Source organism: Vidua chalybeata, chromosome 19 (assembly GCF_026979565.1).
Source record: "Vidua chalybeata isolate OUT-0048 chromosome 19, bVidCha1 merged haplotype, whole genome shotgun sequence".
Taxonomy (NCBI): Eukaryota; Metazoa; Chordata; class Aves; order Passeriformes; family Viduidae; genus Vidua; species Vidua chalybeata.
Genome location: NC_071548.1, coordinates 10,298,532 through 10,316,145, shown reverse-complemented (window position 1 = coordinate 10,316,145; position 17,614 = coordinate 10,298,532). Strand labels below are relative to the sequence as shown.

Here is a 17,614-nt window from a genome sequence, read left to right as displayed (position 1 = left end):
TCAAAGCTCATTCTCCAGTACCAGTTCATTTAGTTTCATAGGTGGGGAAATGGAATAAGGAGATCAGTGATCATATTCTCTTATAGTGGGGAACTGCCTGCAACAGACCTCAAAAAGGAATTTAATCCATTTGATTGTGGGATTGCCCCTAATTCCTCAAGTTGTTGTCTATCTGTGTGGTGCCCAATTGAAAAAAACAAGAACCAGTTTAGGGGAGTCTTTCCCCCATGTCTGTTCTTCTGCCTGCAGCACCCAGTTTCCTTTTCAAGAGCTTAAAACAGAAGCCTTTCTCCTTGCCATAACTGTAATTGATGCTGGATTGGGTGCTGGAGAGGTGATGGAGGGGGTACGGGCTGCTGAGACATTCTCTCTTACCTCTGTTTCTAGATAGCTGTGCACAAAGAGTGAATTGTAGGTGTGATATCAGGCCACGGTTCTGTTCCAGGAGGAATAATAGATGTACCAGCAACAAACTGGCTGTTTCAAGATCAAAAGTGCTGTTACATTAAAGCTGGTAACACTGCCTGGCTTGGCAAGAGCCTGACAAAGCGTTCTAGGGTTTTAATGTATATTCAGATAAACTGTCTTCCACAGTGAGGTTCAGGCCTTTGAATTTAATCCATGTACAATAGCAAGGGTTTTAGTGACTTGGTAAGAAGGTAGCTCCAAGGAATTCCCTCTTTGTACAGGGCTTGAATGTAATTAATTTGTGAAGACTGCGTGCAGTGCAGTTACAGTCTCACAGCAGAGGGTTCAGTGCTTCTTGGCACCTGGGGTGCCTTTGCAGGGTGTGTGGTTGTCAGGCACGGGCTCTGCTGCTGCTCCTGAAGAAAACATGATCATTAAGTTGAGGTATAATGGACATTAGTTTCCTTTCTCAGATTTAATGCAGTCATGTATTTTGTGTCCACTGGCCCCTCGGTAGCTCGCAGGCTGGATATGTAAATTGGTAGCTGCAGAGGATGACTGATCTGTTAATAGGTGGAATTTGATGCTCATAAAATGAATGCATTTAACGTTTCATGGCAATGGTTTGCTTGAATTTTTAAGTCTCCTGAGGATCTCTTACTTGTAATTCTGTGGCTCTGGCTGTATTTGTTACAGAAAGCAATATAAATGGAGAGGCTCTGTGGTTTCTGAGGGCTGGCTGTTCTGTTGTCTGTGAGTATCACTTCAACTTTTTCTGTATCAAATATTATTCCAAGGAAGCTGTGAAAGTGGAAAATGCAATGATATCTGAAAACAAAACACTGCAGTCAAGTTCATGGTGTCCATAGAAATAGCTGTCTTTGGAGATCTGCTCAGATATTATTTTTCAGGAAAAGCCAAGTTTTCGTAGATATTTTTTCATTATTAGGCTTTCATTGAGGGATACAGAGGACTAAAAAGATTTGGTGGGTCATTAAATAAGTACAGATCTGTAACAGTGGGGTTTTAAACGCAAAGTTAAATCCCGGCCTCTTGGAAGGGGCCTCGCTTGCTTCCTTTGGGCCCCATGCTAATTTCATTGCTGGTTTCAGAAGAGTAAGGACTTCCACTGATTTTAATTTTACAATGATTTTTTTAGCATGCAGGCATTGAAATATTCAATTTCTTTTGCTGAGGGTTTCATTAAAGGAAGCTGTACGCCCCTTCCATGGCAGAGCATTTGTGTAACAAATTGCATTTTACAAACACATGAGGTGGTGATGAACTCTCAGATATTGCAGAGTTACACTCTGAAAACATTGGTGCTTCTTGTTTTTCCCTTTAGCACTGTGAGGCAAATACTTCAGCTTTTCATCACTTCCACAAGCCTGGGCTGAAGGGACAGTAACAAATACGGAGGGAGAATATTGTGATATGCACCATAAAGTTGTGCCACGGTGAAAGGAATATACAGGCTCAAATGATCCCTTTCCCTGAGGCTTTTATGATTTATTTTAATATTTTCTAAGGTGAAGTGCTAGATCCAAGCCTTGCTACCAGCCAGCATCTTTCATGTCAGGCAAAAAATCTCTTACTTGTGTCTTCCTTGGCCACTGCCCCTCCAGATACTGGTGATTTCAGCACAGCAGTTTGGCTGTGGAAAGTCTATCACTGCTGTCATAATGTGGGTACTGCATCCGCCTCTGCCTGCTCTGTTCTCAAGGGATGTGTGCCAGGGTTAGACTGAAGAGTGTCTCAGTTTTGCAGCCTGAGGAAATGACCGTGGTTTGCTGTGTTTCTGAGAAGGCCATTGAAAGAGGCAGATTTGCTGTGTGGGCAGCAGAATAGAACCAGAGTGAAGTACCAGTGTGGAGTGGCTGAGACTGTGGGTGGCACCTCCATGACATTTCTTTCTCTTATTGTGGCCTTTTGAAAAAACTCCCCCAGAGGCAAGCAGGGGTGCCTGGTTATGATGCCTTGGCTCTGAAATTGGCTAGTTGTGATTGCAGGGATCTGCAGCCTGCTCTGGGTTAGTATAAACACATCTTTCAACTTGTAAGAAACCTGCTGTGTTTCCTTGAAGGACATCAGTGAGTATGTAGGCAAACCTCAGCTGCTTTTCTTCTGGAGGCTTGGTCTCCCAAATAAAATTCTTATAAGTTGTTTCTCAAGTCCATGAATTCAGTGGCAGCTGAAGGTATTTGGCAGCTTTGGTTACCAATCACTCCTTGGGGCTGCAGAAGGCAGCATTGCACTGTGCACAGGTCATTGTAACCACCAGCTCTGTGTCACTGAGCTCTGGTGTCACTGAGCTCTGGTGTCACTGAGCTCTGGCTGGCGTTGCTTGTGCTGCCTGAGCTCACAGCCCTGCACACAGCTCATGGGGCTCAAGGGGGAAGGAACACTGAAATGTGGAGGGCTGAAAATTACCTCAAGAAATTTCCCACCTTCCCTATCAGCCCCCCACTGCAGATGAAAGTTATCTAGAATGTTCCTTTTCCTTGGTGTAGGAGGGATTCTCACTTCAGCTTGTCTGAGACCAGGACCACAAGGCCTGGGAAGGGAAGAGTGAATGGAGAAGCTACTCGCCAGGACCTGCTTCTTCTGGTGACACCAGGTAGCAGTTTCTGAAACAATTTTTATTTTAGCTGCCTCCAAACTCTGTAGAGTTGAGAACTGGAGCAAGCAATGCTGGTCAATTAAAACAGCAATATAATTTTAATTGACATAATAAAGACTAATGTATAATTAATTTTTTCATGCAATAAAATAGGACAGGAATTAATCTCAGCTAAGCAACCAGTCTGTTGTACTTCCTTACTTGCTACAATGAACATTTTTCTATGCAGTGAGATTTTCTAGCAAAGAAATGCTGAGAGTAGAGGGTGATGGCCATGGGCTTGCTTTCTAGCTGGTGCAAGCATGCTGATGTGTAGTACTTTACTGAGGGCTAACCAAACTAAAAATCCTGTCCATATCTCCTGTCCAGCTCCTCCAAGTCAGTGTGATGAGCAGAGCCTGGTTGTATCTGTTCTCCTTCTATCCCTTCCTCCGTCATCTTCACTATTGTTAATGTCTGGCCTGAGGGATTGCCTCTTAGCACAGCGCTGATGGGATCTTTCCATGGAGGATTAAGGCTGGAGTGGATTGGCAGGAGACAGTATCCTTGCTGTGGAAAGTTTGCCAGATGTGTGCAAGCTGGGTGCTGCTGCTCTTCCAGTTACTCCAGTTCATATCTGGACATGAGCAAGGGTCAGTTGCAGCTCCATGACCTCTGACCAGTACATCAGGCCAGGCGTGGTCTGGTCTGGGTTTGGGAGAGGCCTCCTGCACCCAGCTGCTGCACATGGTCTTTGAGGAGATTTTCTGTCTGTTTACAGCAGCTGCACCATCCCATGGAGGTGATTTCACACCTGGTCAGGTGTGGACCACTGTGTGGTCACAGGGCTTTAATCAAGGCAGTGATAATGCTAACAGAGTAGTGGGAGTGCTGGCGGGGGGAGTTGAGATCATCTTATTTCTTACCATGTCATGGTCCCCAGCTGGTTAATGTGTCTGTAAAATCACACAAGTGCTTTCCTATGGCTTTGCTTTCTGCTACTACCTCAGCTGCCAGGATGGGACACAGATCTCAGCTTGTGGCAAAAGCATGGCCTCCTTTCCCTGTAAAGGTGTTTGGTATATATTTCCAGTGTCCTGAAGCATAGCTGATGGCCCTGCTAAGCTCACTGAATCCAGGCTCTGAGATTATATTTAATTTTGTTTTATCAGGTTTGCTTTCCTGTGGAGTCTGTATTTTTTCCTCTGTCCGCATAGGGAGCATGGGAGTATTCCATGGCATTTCAGAAAGTTAGGAGTTTTCCCTTACCTGGCTGGTCTCCTGGTCTGCTCCTGGGAAGCCCTTGGAAACTCTTGTTGCTCTTTCCCAAAGGTGATATGTGTCCTCCAGTAAGCAAAAGGTATCTGTTACCTTGCAAGGGCATCCTGGGGCCTGGAGGTGCAGTTGCTGCTGGCTGTCAGTAGCACAGGTGATGACTCTCTTTTTGCATATTCAGGACAGAGTGGCAGAAGCCACTGAAGTCTTTGAAGCCATCACACCAGGGAGGTTTTCCATGTGTGTTGATGTTTTCTACAGCTACAGCAGCTGCAACAATGTTTTCTCCCAGTCTAGAGGGAAACCTTTATATCTAATTCATCTCAGACTCTAAATCATAAAGATATGCAAGTAAAACCAGCAGAGTTTGCACCAAAGGGCTCAATTTTGTTGAGTCTTGTTGAAGGGGATGTTAAGAGATATTCACAGTGTTTAGAAGCATTGTTGGGTTTATTTGTTTATTTTTCTATGAAAATCTCACTGGTTGGTATTCCCATGTTCTTTTTAAGCCATTTGAGATGAAAAATTTCTTTTGTTTTTTCATTATAAAACTATTTTTATCCCAGTTCATGGGAGTGTACAAGTAGAAATTAAAACACTGCTTGGTATTTCCTTGCCCATCCTATCTGTTAGTCATCCCCAGCTCCTTTCAGCTCCCCCCAGCTCTCCCCCCTTCCCTCCCCAGCTTGCCTTGAAGGGCTGGGAAAGCCGGCGCTGGCACATTATGTTGCCTGTCTGATTGTTGTGGGGTTGTGTTTGTGTGGGGAAGGTCACGAGACAAAAAGACCACCAGGCAGGGGTGGGTGGGGGGTGTTCAGTCCCTCTCCATTCAGGCCTTTTGGCAATGAGTGGGAAGAGTCTTGTTTGCATGACAGGATTTCAGGGGGCCATTGCTTTTTGTTTAGATTTCTTCCACTGCTGCTGCAGTGGGCCCTGGAGGGCTACAACAAAGGTAGAGCTTATATTATGCGATTCATGGGGCAAAGCTCTCAGTGCAGGAGTGACTGAGCCTGACCAGCCACTGTGCTCCTGAAGCCTGGAGGCTGCCAGCAATTGCTCTGGCTGGGGTGTTTGTACCATGTCCAGTTGTGGCTCTGGTGGGAGCTCTGACTCTTGTGGGCTGAGATCCTTAGTGGGATGAATGCTCTGGAAGTGTTCCATCTATGGAATGAGGGTTGGAATGCAGGGGGACAGCTCCACAGACCTGCCACAGTGGCTGTGCTTCCCTGAGTATTTCTGAGACTTCCAGCCAGTGACTTTTATTTGCAGCATCTGCCTCTCTCCTTGCTATCAGGCCGGCATTTTTGAGAGCATTCTTGTGTTTAAACAGCGCTTAGTTCCTCATCATCCCTGTGAGAAGCTGAGCTGCTGTCCCTGGGTACAGCTCTCCCCTCACCCCATCCTTAGAAAGCAGTTCAGTCTATATTTACCACTGGTGTGCACAAAAGCAAACATTGACAGAGACTCATTGTAACTGTCCCAATTACCCTGATTTCATTTGCATAAGAAGATTGACCAGACTGTGGCAGTGGCACTGCTTCAGCTGTCTGATATGGGACACTGTCATTTGGGAAGCAGGAATCCCCAGGCTGGATGTGGGATGGGGAGATGGGGACTGTGTTGGTCCCTAGCAGCACAGGTGCTACGGCAGCCCTTCCTGGAAGTAGGATAACTTGTCAGTTCTAGGCACTGCAAGTCCCTGACCATGTCTGATTCAGATGTAAGAGCTGCCGGCTTCCCAAAGATGCAGTTTCCAGATGCCCCAAGCATGCCTGAGTGTCTGGCTTGTCCCATAAAAGTAAATCTTTCCCCTGCATAGTGTGTATGTGTGTATTTATCAATTTTTTGTCAGTAGGTGTTGATCCTGCTCAAATGCTTCTAGACTAAGCAGTGGCCTGCCGTGTTTGTCACTTCTCTCCGGCACATGTAACATCTCCTCCTTGTGTTTGGATTTTTTACAGAAGGGTAGCTGTTCCTGCAGGCAGGCACTAAAGCAAGAGGAAAGCAGCTGGGATGGAGCAGAAGTCAGGAAGCAGGCTGAAATGGTATGATCTCTTGATCCAAAGCAATAGCTAGTGCTGGTAGGACTTGCTTGCACTGCAGCAGCTGCACAGCTCTCGCTCCTCTCACTGGATTGAGAATGATTAATATTTTCTCTCCCTTCCCCCCAATGCCACATGTAATGTGATCTCCCTGTGCCCAGGCTGGCAGATGGAAAGCCAAAACTCTCTTCTGTTTGCAGTAATGGTTCTTCATGGGCTCAACTGGCCTGTGAAGCTGCAGTGTTGAAGCTTGTGAGCTTTGGCAGAGCAGCCTTTCTTTCCCCCTGCCCCTGCTGTGTGTGTGCCTGCACAGACTCACATCCATGTCTTCATCTCCCTGCTGCTTCCAAGAGAGACTCTCGCTCTTGGACATCTTTCCTTGTTGCTTGTGGATATCACCAAGCTTAGTCTGCTTCGAGGAGATGCTTTGATCTTTACTCTTACCCCATCCTTCAAAATCTCCCCTCTAGTATTTGGCAATTTAAAATTTATTTATTTATTAGGTGGCAGTACAGGGGTGTGTCATGGAGGTGGCTGGAGCACAGGCAGCTCATTGCAGCTACTGTAGTATTTTAGGCCTCTTGCATCCTTGGGTGAGTTACTTTGTCTCAGAAAATGAATTTGGTAATTTGTAATTTGGCAATTACTCGGGTGAATTACTTTGCCTGTTTCCCAGTTCAAAAGTGTAACTCTTTATGAAGTGATACCACTGTGAATCATAAAGAGCACAAATTATCATTTCAAAATGTACTATGTCCTAGAGACCTAATTGCTAACGGCCAAATCCCAAGTCTCTGTCCTTACATTTTTGGATCTCTCTGAGAGGGATTGATGATCCAACCCATATTTCTCAGGAATTCCTTTGTTCTTTCTTTGGCAGGACATGGAGCAGGGAAAGAAATCCTTATGTGTTTTCTCAGATGAGATGCTGCTTGTGCTCTGGCTCCAGGACACTCACATTTTTTGCCTGAAATTACCCACATTGGTATTGTTATGTTATATCTAGGTGCAAGGAACATCAAAAAAGAAAGAGGCAGAACAGAGTCTCAAGTTGGGGCACAGATGGGCCCCTCATGGTTCCTCTAGCAACCCTTTAAAAGCTAGTTTGTATGTTTGACTTCCCTGATGTGTTAAAAAGGCAAACTAGGGTCAAGCCTTACATTTAAATTTCGGTTCTTTCCATTGTGTTTATCTTCTACTGCATTTCTATGAGCTCTCATTTTAGCTTATGTGTTAGTAGGGTCTATTTATAAGCAAGCAAAACACATGCTCCAGACACTGAATTAGCTTTTAAATAATAGTTCATAACAAATATGAAGTGAAATACAATGATTTAGGTACTTACACTATCTGTTTTAAGCTGAGTCACTGTGTCTTTTGCTTTGCATTGGGAAAATAGCTTTGGCACATGTTCACGCAGGGGTGACTGATGGACCTAGGAGGAAAATAGACACTGGCCACCCAAAGAAGAGAGGAGGGCATCCAGTTGTCAGCTCTGTCAGTGAGGTTCAACTAATAAGATGTGTCCTTTCAAAACGCTTTGTTTTCCCCAGCTGTGCAAAGGCAGGAGGTGGATGAATAATCATACAGAGAGTTTTGTTTGAAACTCATCAAAAGACTGGGGAAAACAGTGGTTTTTTTCTTTTCAAGCAAAATATTTAATTTGATTTGAGCTGAACCATCTGGTCACTCTGAATAGGAATGTAAGTGATAGTTTTTAAGGAAACATTTTGAAAATGGCAATGTCCAGTGCTTTGTCCTTTTAGAATCCGAAGGAACTTCTAAACAATTGATATTCAAATCTAAGGCATATACTCAGGAAAGTCTTGACATGACTGAAATCTCAGGAAATCTCATTGCTTGGAAAAGTTTTGTTTTGAAAAAAATTATCCTTGCTGTGTAAGTGAGAGAAAAGCCCTGCAAATAAGACCGCTGATAAATATTATATTGTGCATATAAACTGCATCTTGTCCTGCCCTTGGAGCAGTGTTACACTTGCATATCTTGGGCTGCTGCTTTGCTGCTTGTAATTATCCTAGTGCTTTATCCTATCAGCTGTTTCCATGTCACTGGTTCAGTTTTGCTACAGGTCCCTTTGTTGGGGGCAGTCTGACCTTTGGTGGCTGCTGTTTGATTTGTCTGGGTTCATGAGAATTTGTTGGCTGGGAGCAAAGGAGGTGCCCAGTGGTGGAGGGATTATACAGGGGCAGACGATGGTAGCACTGTCTGCTCGAGGCAGCTTTTCTGCTCCTGGATTAAAGTTCATGCTGTGTTACTTGTCTGTCTCTCTAAGGCCTTGTCAAGTCCATGTGGGAAGCTGTTCTGTCTGCACTATTTCACTTTGTGCTGCTCAGCTCTCTCCCTGCCTCATTTCTCCTCCCTCTCTCCCCTTCCATTCAAGCGGCATCTTTCAGTCTTTCCCATTCAAGCTCTGTCTTTGCTCTCTGCCCTGTGTAAAAGTTCCATGCCCTCCCTACCATTCATCAACTCTTGCTCATTCACCTCCCTGCTTTCCTTTCTCCATTCATCTGGGCTTCCCCTCACCCAGTCTGGGCTGCCCTCTCCTCCTGCCCCTTCCACTCTTCCAGTCCTCCTTTTGTGTCTTTGCACTCCCTTCTCTGTGGCCATCCAAAGCTCAGCAGTCTGCAGTGTGCTCTGTGAGGATACTCTTCTAGAAGTTGGCCCCAGCTGATGGGCAAATTAATCCTCAGTGGAAGCCTGGTGGGACTGTTTTGGGTGGATTTGTCTCTCTAGTTACCCTGCAGGTGAGAAGATTTCTTTTCCCTCTACTTCCTGGAGATGCAGCATGATGCATGAACAGGAAGAGTATTATAATTTCCTAACCTTCCTGTTCAGTCTGTTTTTTCTGTCTCTCCCTCCTGGCTTGTTTCCCCTTTGTTTGCAGTAGTTGCAGCTCTCAGGTGACTCCTCGGGAGGTTGATTGGATTTCCTCATTCCTGAGGAACATAACATGAATTCTCTTAATTATGCTGACTCTGTAATTATGGTTGTTGCCTGTGTCTTCTCTGCTTCCTTCTTTTAAATCATCTACTTGGAGGCTGTATCAGTTTTGTCAAGCCATCTCTGCTCTCCAATATGTGTTTTAAGTGTTCCCCCAGGAAACAGAGCTTATGAATTGTATTAGCCAGGGCTTGTTGTTTCTGGGTCTCAGTGCAGCCACAACCCTGTGCTTGTGATGCAGGCACAGGAAATATGGACCACAGCTTCTGCCAAAGATGTCCCAGGTTACTGAGCACCTGGTCCCCCGCAGCTCCCATCGTGCCAGCAGTGTGCATACATCACCCCATGGTATTGAAGGAGCAGATCTCTGCTGCAGTGTGACAGGAAAACAAAGTGGGAGGTCTGCTGGCCTGTGGGTGCCCAGGGGGGCTTCAGCTTTGAATGGTTAAACTGCATTCAAGCCAGTCTGGTCAAATAAAAGGGGAGTGTTAGAGCTTGGGAAGAGTGGATAGGCTTGGAGGAAGCAGGTGCTCTGAAAGCTTGTGTGCTTCCTGTGCCTGTAGGAAATCTGATCAGCTCAGTAAAGGAGACAGAAATGAGGTGGAGACGGGCAAGGAGAGGGGTTCTGCGAATGTCTGCAGGTTTGACTGACAGGATGGGCTCTCTGTTGTGTGGGAGGCTGTGAAAGGATCATCCACTGCTGTCTCATGAGGTTAAAAGGAGCTCCTGATACAGCCTGGCAGGGCCGAGCTCTGGGAGGACTTGTCAATTCTCTGAGAAGGACCCTTTCCCCTGATAACTGTCTCAGAGTGGGATTTCAAACCCTGCTGTGGTTTGTTGTCAGGCTGCTGTGTGTAAAAGAGATTCCCCATTCATCGTGCCTCACAGAGACATTGAACCTGGCAGGGCACATCTAGCCCCAGGCCAGCCCTGCATATTGTCACCTGCAGGCAGGAGCCTCTGCTCCAGCAAGGCTTAGACTGGCAACCCTGCACGAACAGCACTTCTTCCTATGAAGTTAGTTGCATTCATATTGTGGAGTTTATTTAGTCATTATTTGGTTTAAAATGTCAGATACATTTTCTTTCTGTTTGAAAACTTGTTGCAGAGATAACTCTGGAAACAGTGTAGTAAGAGCATATAGGAATCCAAAATGCAGCTTGATTTTTCTGATTTGTGGTTTTGCAACTTTGGCACTTGGACGAATCTCTTCTACCCTTAAACCAAAGCATATTTGACATAGCAGACACTGGTAAAGTGCAAACACTGCAAAAATTACTATTTCAGTTCAATGCAGGGAACCTGCAGTCTGGGTGTCATCCAGGAATGATTTGAATAGATCACCTAAGAAACAATTCAAATCACCTCAGCTTCCAGCAGTCTGGCTCCTTCCTGCAGCTGTAACTCCTGTGATCACTCTGGAAAGATGCGAGTCAGGATTTCTTGCTCTCAAGCGTTCAAATGGTAGAAGTTAGATAATAATTAATGCTCCCAGCTCCAGGCTGCATTTGGAACCAGCCTGTCTGCAGTACCTTTGAGATGTTTATGTCGTTGCAGTGTAATGCCAGTGCTTACAAGACATTGCAAGGAATCATGTGATACCTCTGTCTCCTCTTCACAAGGCTGACTTAAACTTCTGCTCCAGTTTAGCTTGGAAAGCAGAGTTTTTTGGTAGCTTCTAGTCCCCATGACTGAGCAAAGCCAGTTGTAAGACCAATGGGAGTTAACTACCTTTCCTTAGTCTGTTTAGCAGGAGTTTTGCTCCATGGTTGTTGCTCTAACCAGAAGTGTGGTTTGAATTCCAGTACAGGTGGGTCATTTTGTCTACATGTGTGCTATGGCACTTGTTAGCTGGAGCTTTAAATACATCTGTTTAGCTTGAGCTTTTCTGAACCCTAATAGCTTGCTGTCAGGTCAGAAGAGAACTGTTGGGATCATCTAGTCTCTCCTAAAGTAGGTAAGAAGGTTTTCTGAGTGATCTTTTGCTTGACCTCAACCATACCTCCTCTCCTAGGAGAACTTGCAATTTAATTGTAAAACTTCTGGTGAAGTTAGTGAGCTGTTTCTCTTGTTAATAGTAAAAATAATCAACTTACTCTAATCTAAGGCTGTCCAGTTTGACTTCTAGCCCCTAGATATGATTATACCTTTGTCTTGGTGGAGACTCCTGTACTGCCAAATTTCTGTTCCTCTGGACAGTGATCAAGTCATTGCTTAACCTTCCCTTTCATAAGGTAATGAATTGAGCCTGTCAGTGCAGCCAGTCAGACTGTACCAGTAAAAAGTGCCACAGAGGTAAATGTCACCTCATTTACAAACCTGCAGGTCACGTTTCCTTTTTTGCAGGCAGTGTTACCTTGAGAGCACTCACTATAACAAGCAAGGGGCTTTTTCCCCTGCCGGGAGTGGCTGCTGCAGAAGATGGCATTCCCCACACTGTACACTGGCTAGCATTCTTGGCTCTTGTCCAGATGGCTTTCTATTTATTTTTAGTGTAATATATATTGTTTGCAAGTACCCAGATTTACCAAAAGACCTTGCTCACACTTAGTAAATTGCTGCTTTAACTCATCTGTGAGCATGATACAGACTTTTCCTTAGTTTGCTCCGAAGTCACTGATGAGAATTCTGTAGAAGGAAGAATGAATTCTCATGGGACCCCATTAGTGGCATTGCCATGTGATGGTGGCTCTCTGGCTTAGATTTATTTTTGAGACCTGTCAAATAGCCAGATTTCAGCATGTTGAATGTGTGACAGCCTGAGTTTGTGTCACAGTAAATCCTCAGACTCAGGGTTTTCTGGTCATGTCAGATGCCCTGCAGAAATCAGTCATACCAGCGAACTTGGCTTATGATCTGCACCCAGTTCGTGTTCTTATCCAGATAATATCAGCTGGACATAATCTGTTTTCTGTGGCCTATTCTGACTGATATTAGACCAGTCCTCCTTCAAGTGTGTGTTACTCAATATCAGTCATTTGTTCCTTTGCTGTGGGTTGCTGTTAGACCATCAAGACCTGCTGTATCCCACTAAATTATTGCCAGGCAGTTTAGGGAGCAGGGTGCGTGCCTGTCACTGTGATTGCACAGGAGTTTTAGAGGCACGGTTGGAAGGGCTGTACTGCTGAGTCAAAACTGGAAGAAAGGGAGCAAGCAGATCTTGATGTTCTTCCAGTGTTCCCAGACTTGCAGAAAATCAGTATTTGTAATGACTTTTTAAAACTTTTTGGATGAAAGTTACCTTGACCTACTGATTCAAAACTAACTTCAGCAGCTGCTGTGTAACATTCTCCAGAGTTACTGCTGGGACAGAAAGTGCATCATCATCATCATGTGATAGAGAGAATTCATTGGACTTCTGTCCACACACAAAACAGAAACATTTCAACTCCTCTGACTCCTTCACACTGATATGACCTATGCAATTTTTCCCAGATAACATCAGACCAAAAACCTGTTTTGAAGAGAAGACTCATTTGTACTAGCATAGAGGCAGCTGTGACAGGAGACAATATCCATAGCAGTGACTTTTACAGAAATCTTATGTATGATTAGTTGACCCAGGGGTAAGCAGGGATCTGACTGCAGGAACTTGGTGTGAAATACAGCCCCCCCGAACAGCTCTTCTCACTGTTGTGTGTCTGTTTCTGGTTTACTTTGGGTTTTATTATTTTCTTTGTAGCAGTAGTGATTAGAGCCTGTCTCCCAGTTGTGAGATTGTGCATGCTTATGTCTTCTGGTGAGTTATGTAATGCAAATCAGTGCAGCATCTCACCCAGAGTGTGTTGCATTTTGGATCTAAATGAAGTAACTTACATATTATGTCCCCTCATGATGTAGAAGCCCTGAGAGATGTAATTAATATTAATATAGAATTTTGAGATTTTCCAGTCAGATATGTCTAAAACCACCTAAACAATAATTATGTAGTGGCAAATGAGAATATCACATGTCTTATGATACTATGGATATTGCTGTTTTCAGCTCTTGATATTTAATGCCTTACACCATCCAGATTAAAAGTGAAGTTTATTTTATCTAGACTGCAGAACTCATTGCTTCAGGAAATTGCGGAGGCCTAAAAACTGGAGGAATTCAAAAGGGAGAGCAAGAGATTGGGCATTCATACATTAAGAATGTTGGGGCCAGTGCTGACAAGCAGTTCTGCAAAGTTATAAACCCCTTGCCTTAGGATTTAAGAAAAGATTTTAACTGTTCATGAGAGTTTGATCACACCAATTCCTAGGTGGTCTCTTGTTGGCTTCATCTTGTCCACAATCTCGGGAATGAGAGACAGCACCAGAGCTTGGGCTGGTGCTGTTGGATACGTGACTCACCTGTCTGGGTCGCAGCCTGCCCAGCCTGTTACTGCAACTGAGACAACTGCCCATGTAGGAATATGCAGCCAGTGCATGGATCAAGACTGAAAATAATATTTTCACCTAAAAAACCCCACCTGTGACTTTTTAGAGTGCCTCAGCTTCTTTCCAGTAGTCTTAATGCACTGCCATAAATAATAAAACAGGAAGAAGCAGAGCTGGAGAAAGCTCAGTCTATAAACATGTCTCTTTGCATTAGGCCTTGTGGCGTAATGGAGGGCATCTCCTGCCACCCATGCTGTCTCGTTAATCATGTAATTATCTCCCTCACTTTCAGTGCTGCATCTCCTTCCCTGCCAGTGATGCTGGTAATGGAGCTTTTATTTACCCTGGCTTCTTTCTGGGGAGCGGCTCTGGTTTCAAAGCCAGCACAGTGGTGTATTTTGAATAATTTAGTTCTGGGTGGCTTGAACACTGTCTGTAATTCCCCAGCTGAGACTAGAGGCTTGTTTCTGGAAGTATTCTGCCAGGAGGCTGATTTGAAGGGAGGCAGAGGAATTGCTCAGAGTGGTGGGATGTCAAGGTGGCCGAGGACTGAAAGCCCACTCAGTGGGTGCTGTGAGTGGCTCTAAGCTCTGTCCTCTCTTAGTGTCTTAGCAAGGACTTGCAGCAAGAAACCCACAGGCAGAGGATGGATAAGGAAGAGAGTTGTGTTAAAAATGAGCATGGAGACAGAAACATTAATTTGGGTACCTGGCTGAGCAGGATGGGCTTCCCCTGCAAGCTGTAGGTCAGAAATTACTGGCGTTGCCAAGTGTAGGATTTGCTTGGCCTATGGTGATTATGGACCAGGGGTGTGACCTCTGTAGAGTCAAAAATTTCAGTGTGGTGTCCAGCTACCACTGGCTTTGGAAAGTTTGATTGTTTTCTGCCTGAAACCTCTGCAGAAGGCCATCTCTGTTCACAGTGTCCCTGTGGTGCTTGGCCTGGTGGCTTGGCAGTTGCCCTTTGCCATTGCAGCCATCATCCAGCCACACTCTGAGTTCTGCACAGCTCTCACTGCGCTGGATCACACAAACACAGGTGTGGTTCCTGTGCCCTGTAGATGGGGAGGTCACAACACCACACAAGTCTGTGTGCTCACTCCAGCAATCTTGACAATACCAAAAATCAAATCTGGCTCCAAGCCCTCTTTCCAGTCTGCCTCAGAACTGAAGAGTGGCACACTCCTGAATCTTTTGATTCTCTCATTCATGTTGAATCTGTGCTTCCACTGTCTAGATGAAGTGCTTCTGCAGAAGGTAACAACAGATGGTAGTAATGTAGGTCCCTTCCTTGTCTTTATGCCTAGTTCAGTAGGAGAAATAAATTAGAACAGAAATGCCTCTATAGATTGGCCAACTAGCTCATGGACCTGGTCTTTCAGGCTATTCTGCTCTTCAGGGAAAAGAGAACCTTACACCAGCCCCCTCTATCTCCACTTTGCCATGTGCTGCATGCAGAGACACCCAAGTCCAGGTGACAGGCCCTCTTCTCTGGAATGCCTCCTGGCCGAGGTGAGAGCTGAGCTGGGCAGCTTTGTGCTCTCACTGCATCTTTCCTGAGGAGCAGGTGTGTCCGGGAGCGCTGCTTGGTGAGGGACTATCCTCTGTGCTTAAAAGCAATCTGGCTTTTGAGAGCTTGGTGATGTTTCCAGCCCTCGGGTTCACCTCAGGTCAAAGCAATCTAACATGCCCTGAAAGTACTGCTGGACAGCCCTTAATCACTTTATATTGTCTGGGCAGTGGTGAGTAAATTCATTATTTACAGGGGAGGTGAGTGTGCGTCACTGGAGCCGGCACTAATGTTTTACCATGTGTCCTCAGGCAACTCAGATGAGGTGACTTTAAATGGTGGGAAGCTGGATTTCAGGGTGGAGGGATATGCATTTACCTCTGACTGGCCTTCCTCTCTATTGGATCAGGATTTCTCACATGCACTTCTCACCTTTGGAAGGGAGAGCAGGATCATTAAGCATCCCTAGATTGCAGAGACTGTGCACCTAACATCTGAATTCCATCCAGCAAAGCTCAGAGTGGTTTCTGAAATCCTTGAAGATTAAAAGATGTTGCATGGAATTGACACCCCCTTTCCAGTGGAAAAGGGCCTACATGTAAATAAGAAGCAGGCCAACTATTGAGAGCTCCTTTCTGGTGGGAAATGAATCAGGAGTTGTCATTTCTATATAATAGCGAGAAGAGTCTAAAGCTCGGGGCAATTTCTTTGCAGAATCTCTTAGTCTGGAGCAGAGCTGGGGTCAGTGACTGGAGGTTTGACACTGCCAGGCCAGTCTCTCCCAAAAGTGAAGACACCACTGGACCTTAGAATGATTCAGATTTGAAGGAACTGGTCCAACTCAAGGCCAATTTCCAAATTAGATTAAGTTGCTTGGAGCCTTGCCTACTGGAAAGACAACTGTGGATTCAGTGATGTTGAGACAAAGCCCTTCAATGAGAAAACTATGGGTGGTAGCAAACTCTGTTCCTGCAATCCTAAAGCCAGCCAAGGATCCTGCTGTTGTGCCCAGTTCAGCTGTTGACTCTCCAGCTGCCCCAGTGCCCCTGAGGGCTGTTTGCCATGGGGAGAGGAGCAGCTGCCTGCGCTCTGAAATGTCTGAGTTTTCCCAAGATACTCATTGTCTGTCTGCAGCACCAGCCTCCACCCTACTTGCTCAGTCAACCGTGGCTGATGTGTCTTTAATTAAAGAAGAGGAAAAATTTGAGATTTCATTTTCTTTCCTCAACTGAATTTCCTATTTTCATCACATTTTGTGACGTCCCCTCACCTTACTTTTGTCTTGTAGTTTTGCTGTGGGATCTTTAGTTTGTGGTGTGTCTCCTCTAATAATATAAGGAAGAAACAGGAGAAAAACAGATTGTTTTGGGCCAGGGAATTAAGATCCTGGGTCAGATGGCTGCTACGGTCATTAACATATTTACATTTTTGCTTAAGAGCCTCGTTGAGGATCAAGGGAGTTAAGGGTGATTGTCATTGAAATGCGGATGAAACCTTGCATGAAATTGCCGTTAGTGTCCTATTGTCTGGGGGACGAGGGGGGCAAACGGCTTCCTCATCCCTGATCACTTGCCTGCCCGAGTTCGTGGACAGGCAGAAGGAGCCGCGCTGAGGGAAGGCTCCGTGGTGCCTGTGTGCTGTGGGAGCTTTGCTCCCCGTGCGGCTGGAGCCGGGCTCAGCACGGCCCTGCTGCTGCCTCCAGGCACTGTCTGTCCTCGGGTGAGACCCTGATGCTCGGCTGGGCTTGTGGGACAATTGGCCCCGAAGGAGATCATGGATAAATGCATGAAGCGGCTAGCAAAGGTCAGTTGCCTCTTTTATAATTGATGGAGTTGAGTGTTTTGAGTCTGCTGTCACATGTTTTTGCACTGTTGCAGCGTCACCTGCAGTGCTGTTTGTAGTTTTGGGTGTCATATTATGAAAAAGACATGAAGCTGTTAGAGAGTGTCCAAAGGAGGCCACGAGGATAATGCAGGGTCTTGAGGGGAAACCGTGTGAGGAGTGGCTGAGGTCACTTGGTTTGTTTGGCCTGGAGGAGACTGAGGAGACCTCACTGTGCTCTTCAACATCCTCATGAGGGGCAGGTTTTGATGTCTTTGCTCTTATGACCAGTTACAGGACTCAAGGAAACAGCTAGAGCTGGGTTGGGAAGAGGTTTAGGTTGAATATCTAAGGGTGGTGGTGCACTGGAACAGGCTCCCCAGGGCTGTGGTCACAGCACCGAGCCTGTCTGAGTTCAAGAAAAGTTTGGACAACACTCCTGGGCATATGATGGGATTCTTGGGTTGTCCTGCATAGGGCCAGGAGCTGGATGGAGCATGGAGGACTCGATGATCCTAATGAGTCCATTCTAACTCATTACATTCCATGACTCTATTATTTGCCATGTGTAGGGACGCAGGATATGCAGGACCTGCTCAATCCCTTGATTTTTGTGGGTAGCTGTGATATCAGAA

General features: G+C 45.5%; 1 protein-coding gene across 10 annotated transcripts in view; it reads left to right on the top strand.

Annotated features, from left to right (window-relative positions):
• The window catches only part of RHBDL3 (rhomboid like 3), a 65,707-nt gene that overhangs the window by 20,616 nt on the left and 27,477 nt on the right, over window positions 1-17,614 (top strand). For 4 of the 10 annotated variants that reach the window (XM_053960543.1, XM_053960541.1, XM_053960536.1 and 1 more), the window contains 4 exons: window positions 2,919-3,025; window positions 6,244-6,327; window positions 6,828-6,917; window positions 7,205-7,309. The exons of 2 other annotated variants lie outside the window; for them this stretch is intronic. In XM_053960543.1, coding sequence (XP_053816518.1) covers window positions 6,325-6,327; window positions 6,828-6,917; window positions 7,205-7,309 — 198 coding nt within the window. In that variant the 5' untranslated portion in view covers window positions 2,919-3,025; window positions 6,244-6,324. Of the gene's footprint in view, window positions 1-2,793; window positions 2,820-2,918; window positions 3,026-6,243; window positions 6,328-6,827; window positions 6,918-7,204; window positions 7,310-17,614 lie in introns of those variants that run through there. 4 more of the 10 variants (XM_053960539.1, XM_053960538.1, XM_053960544.1 and 1 more) reach the window with 4 other exon arrangements.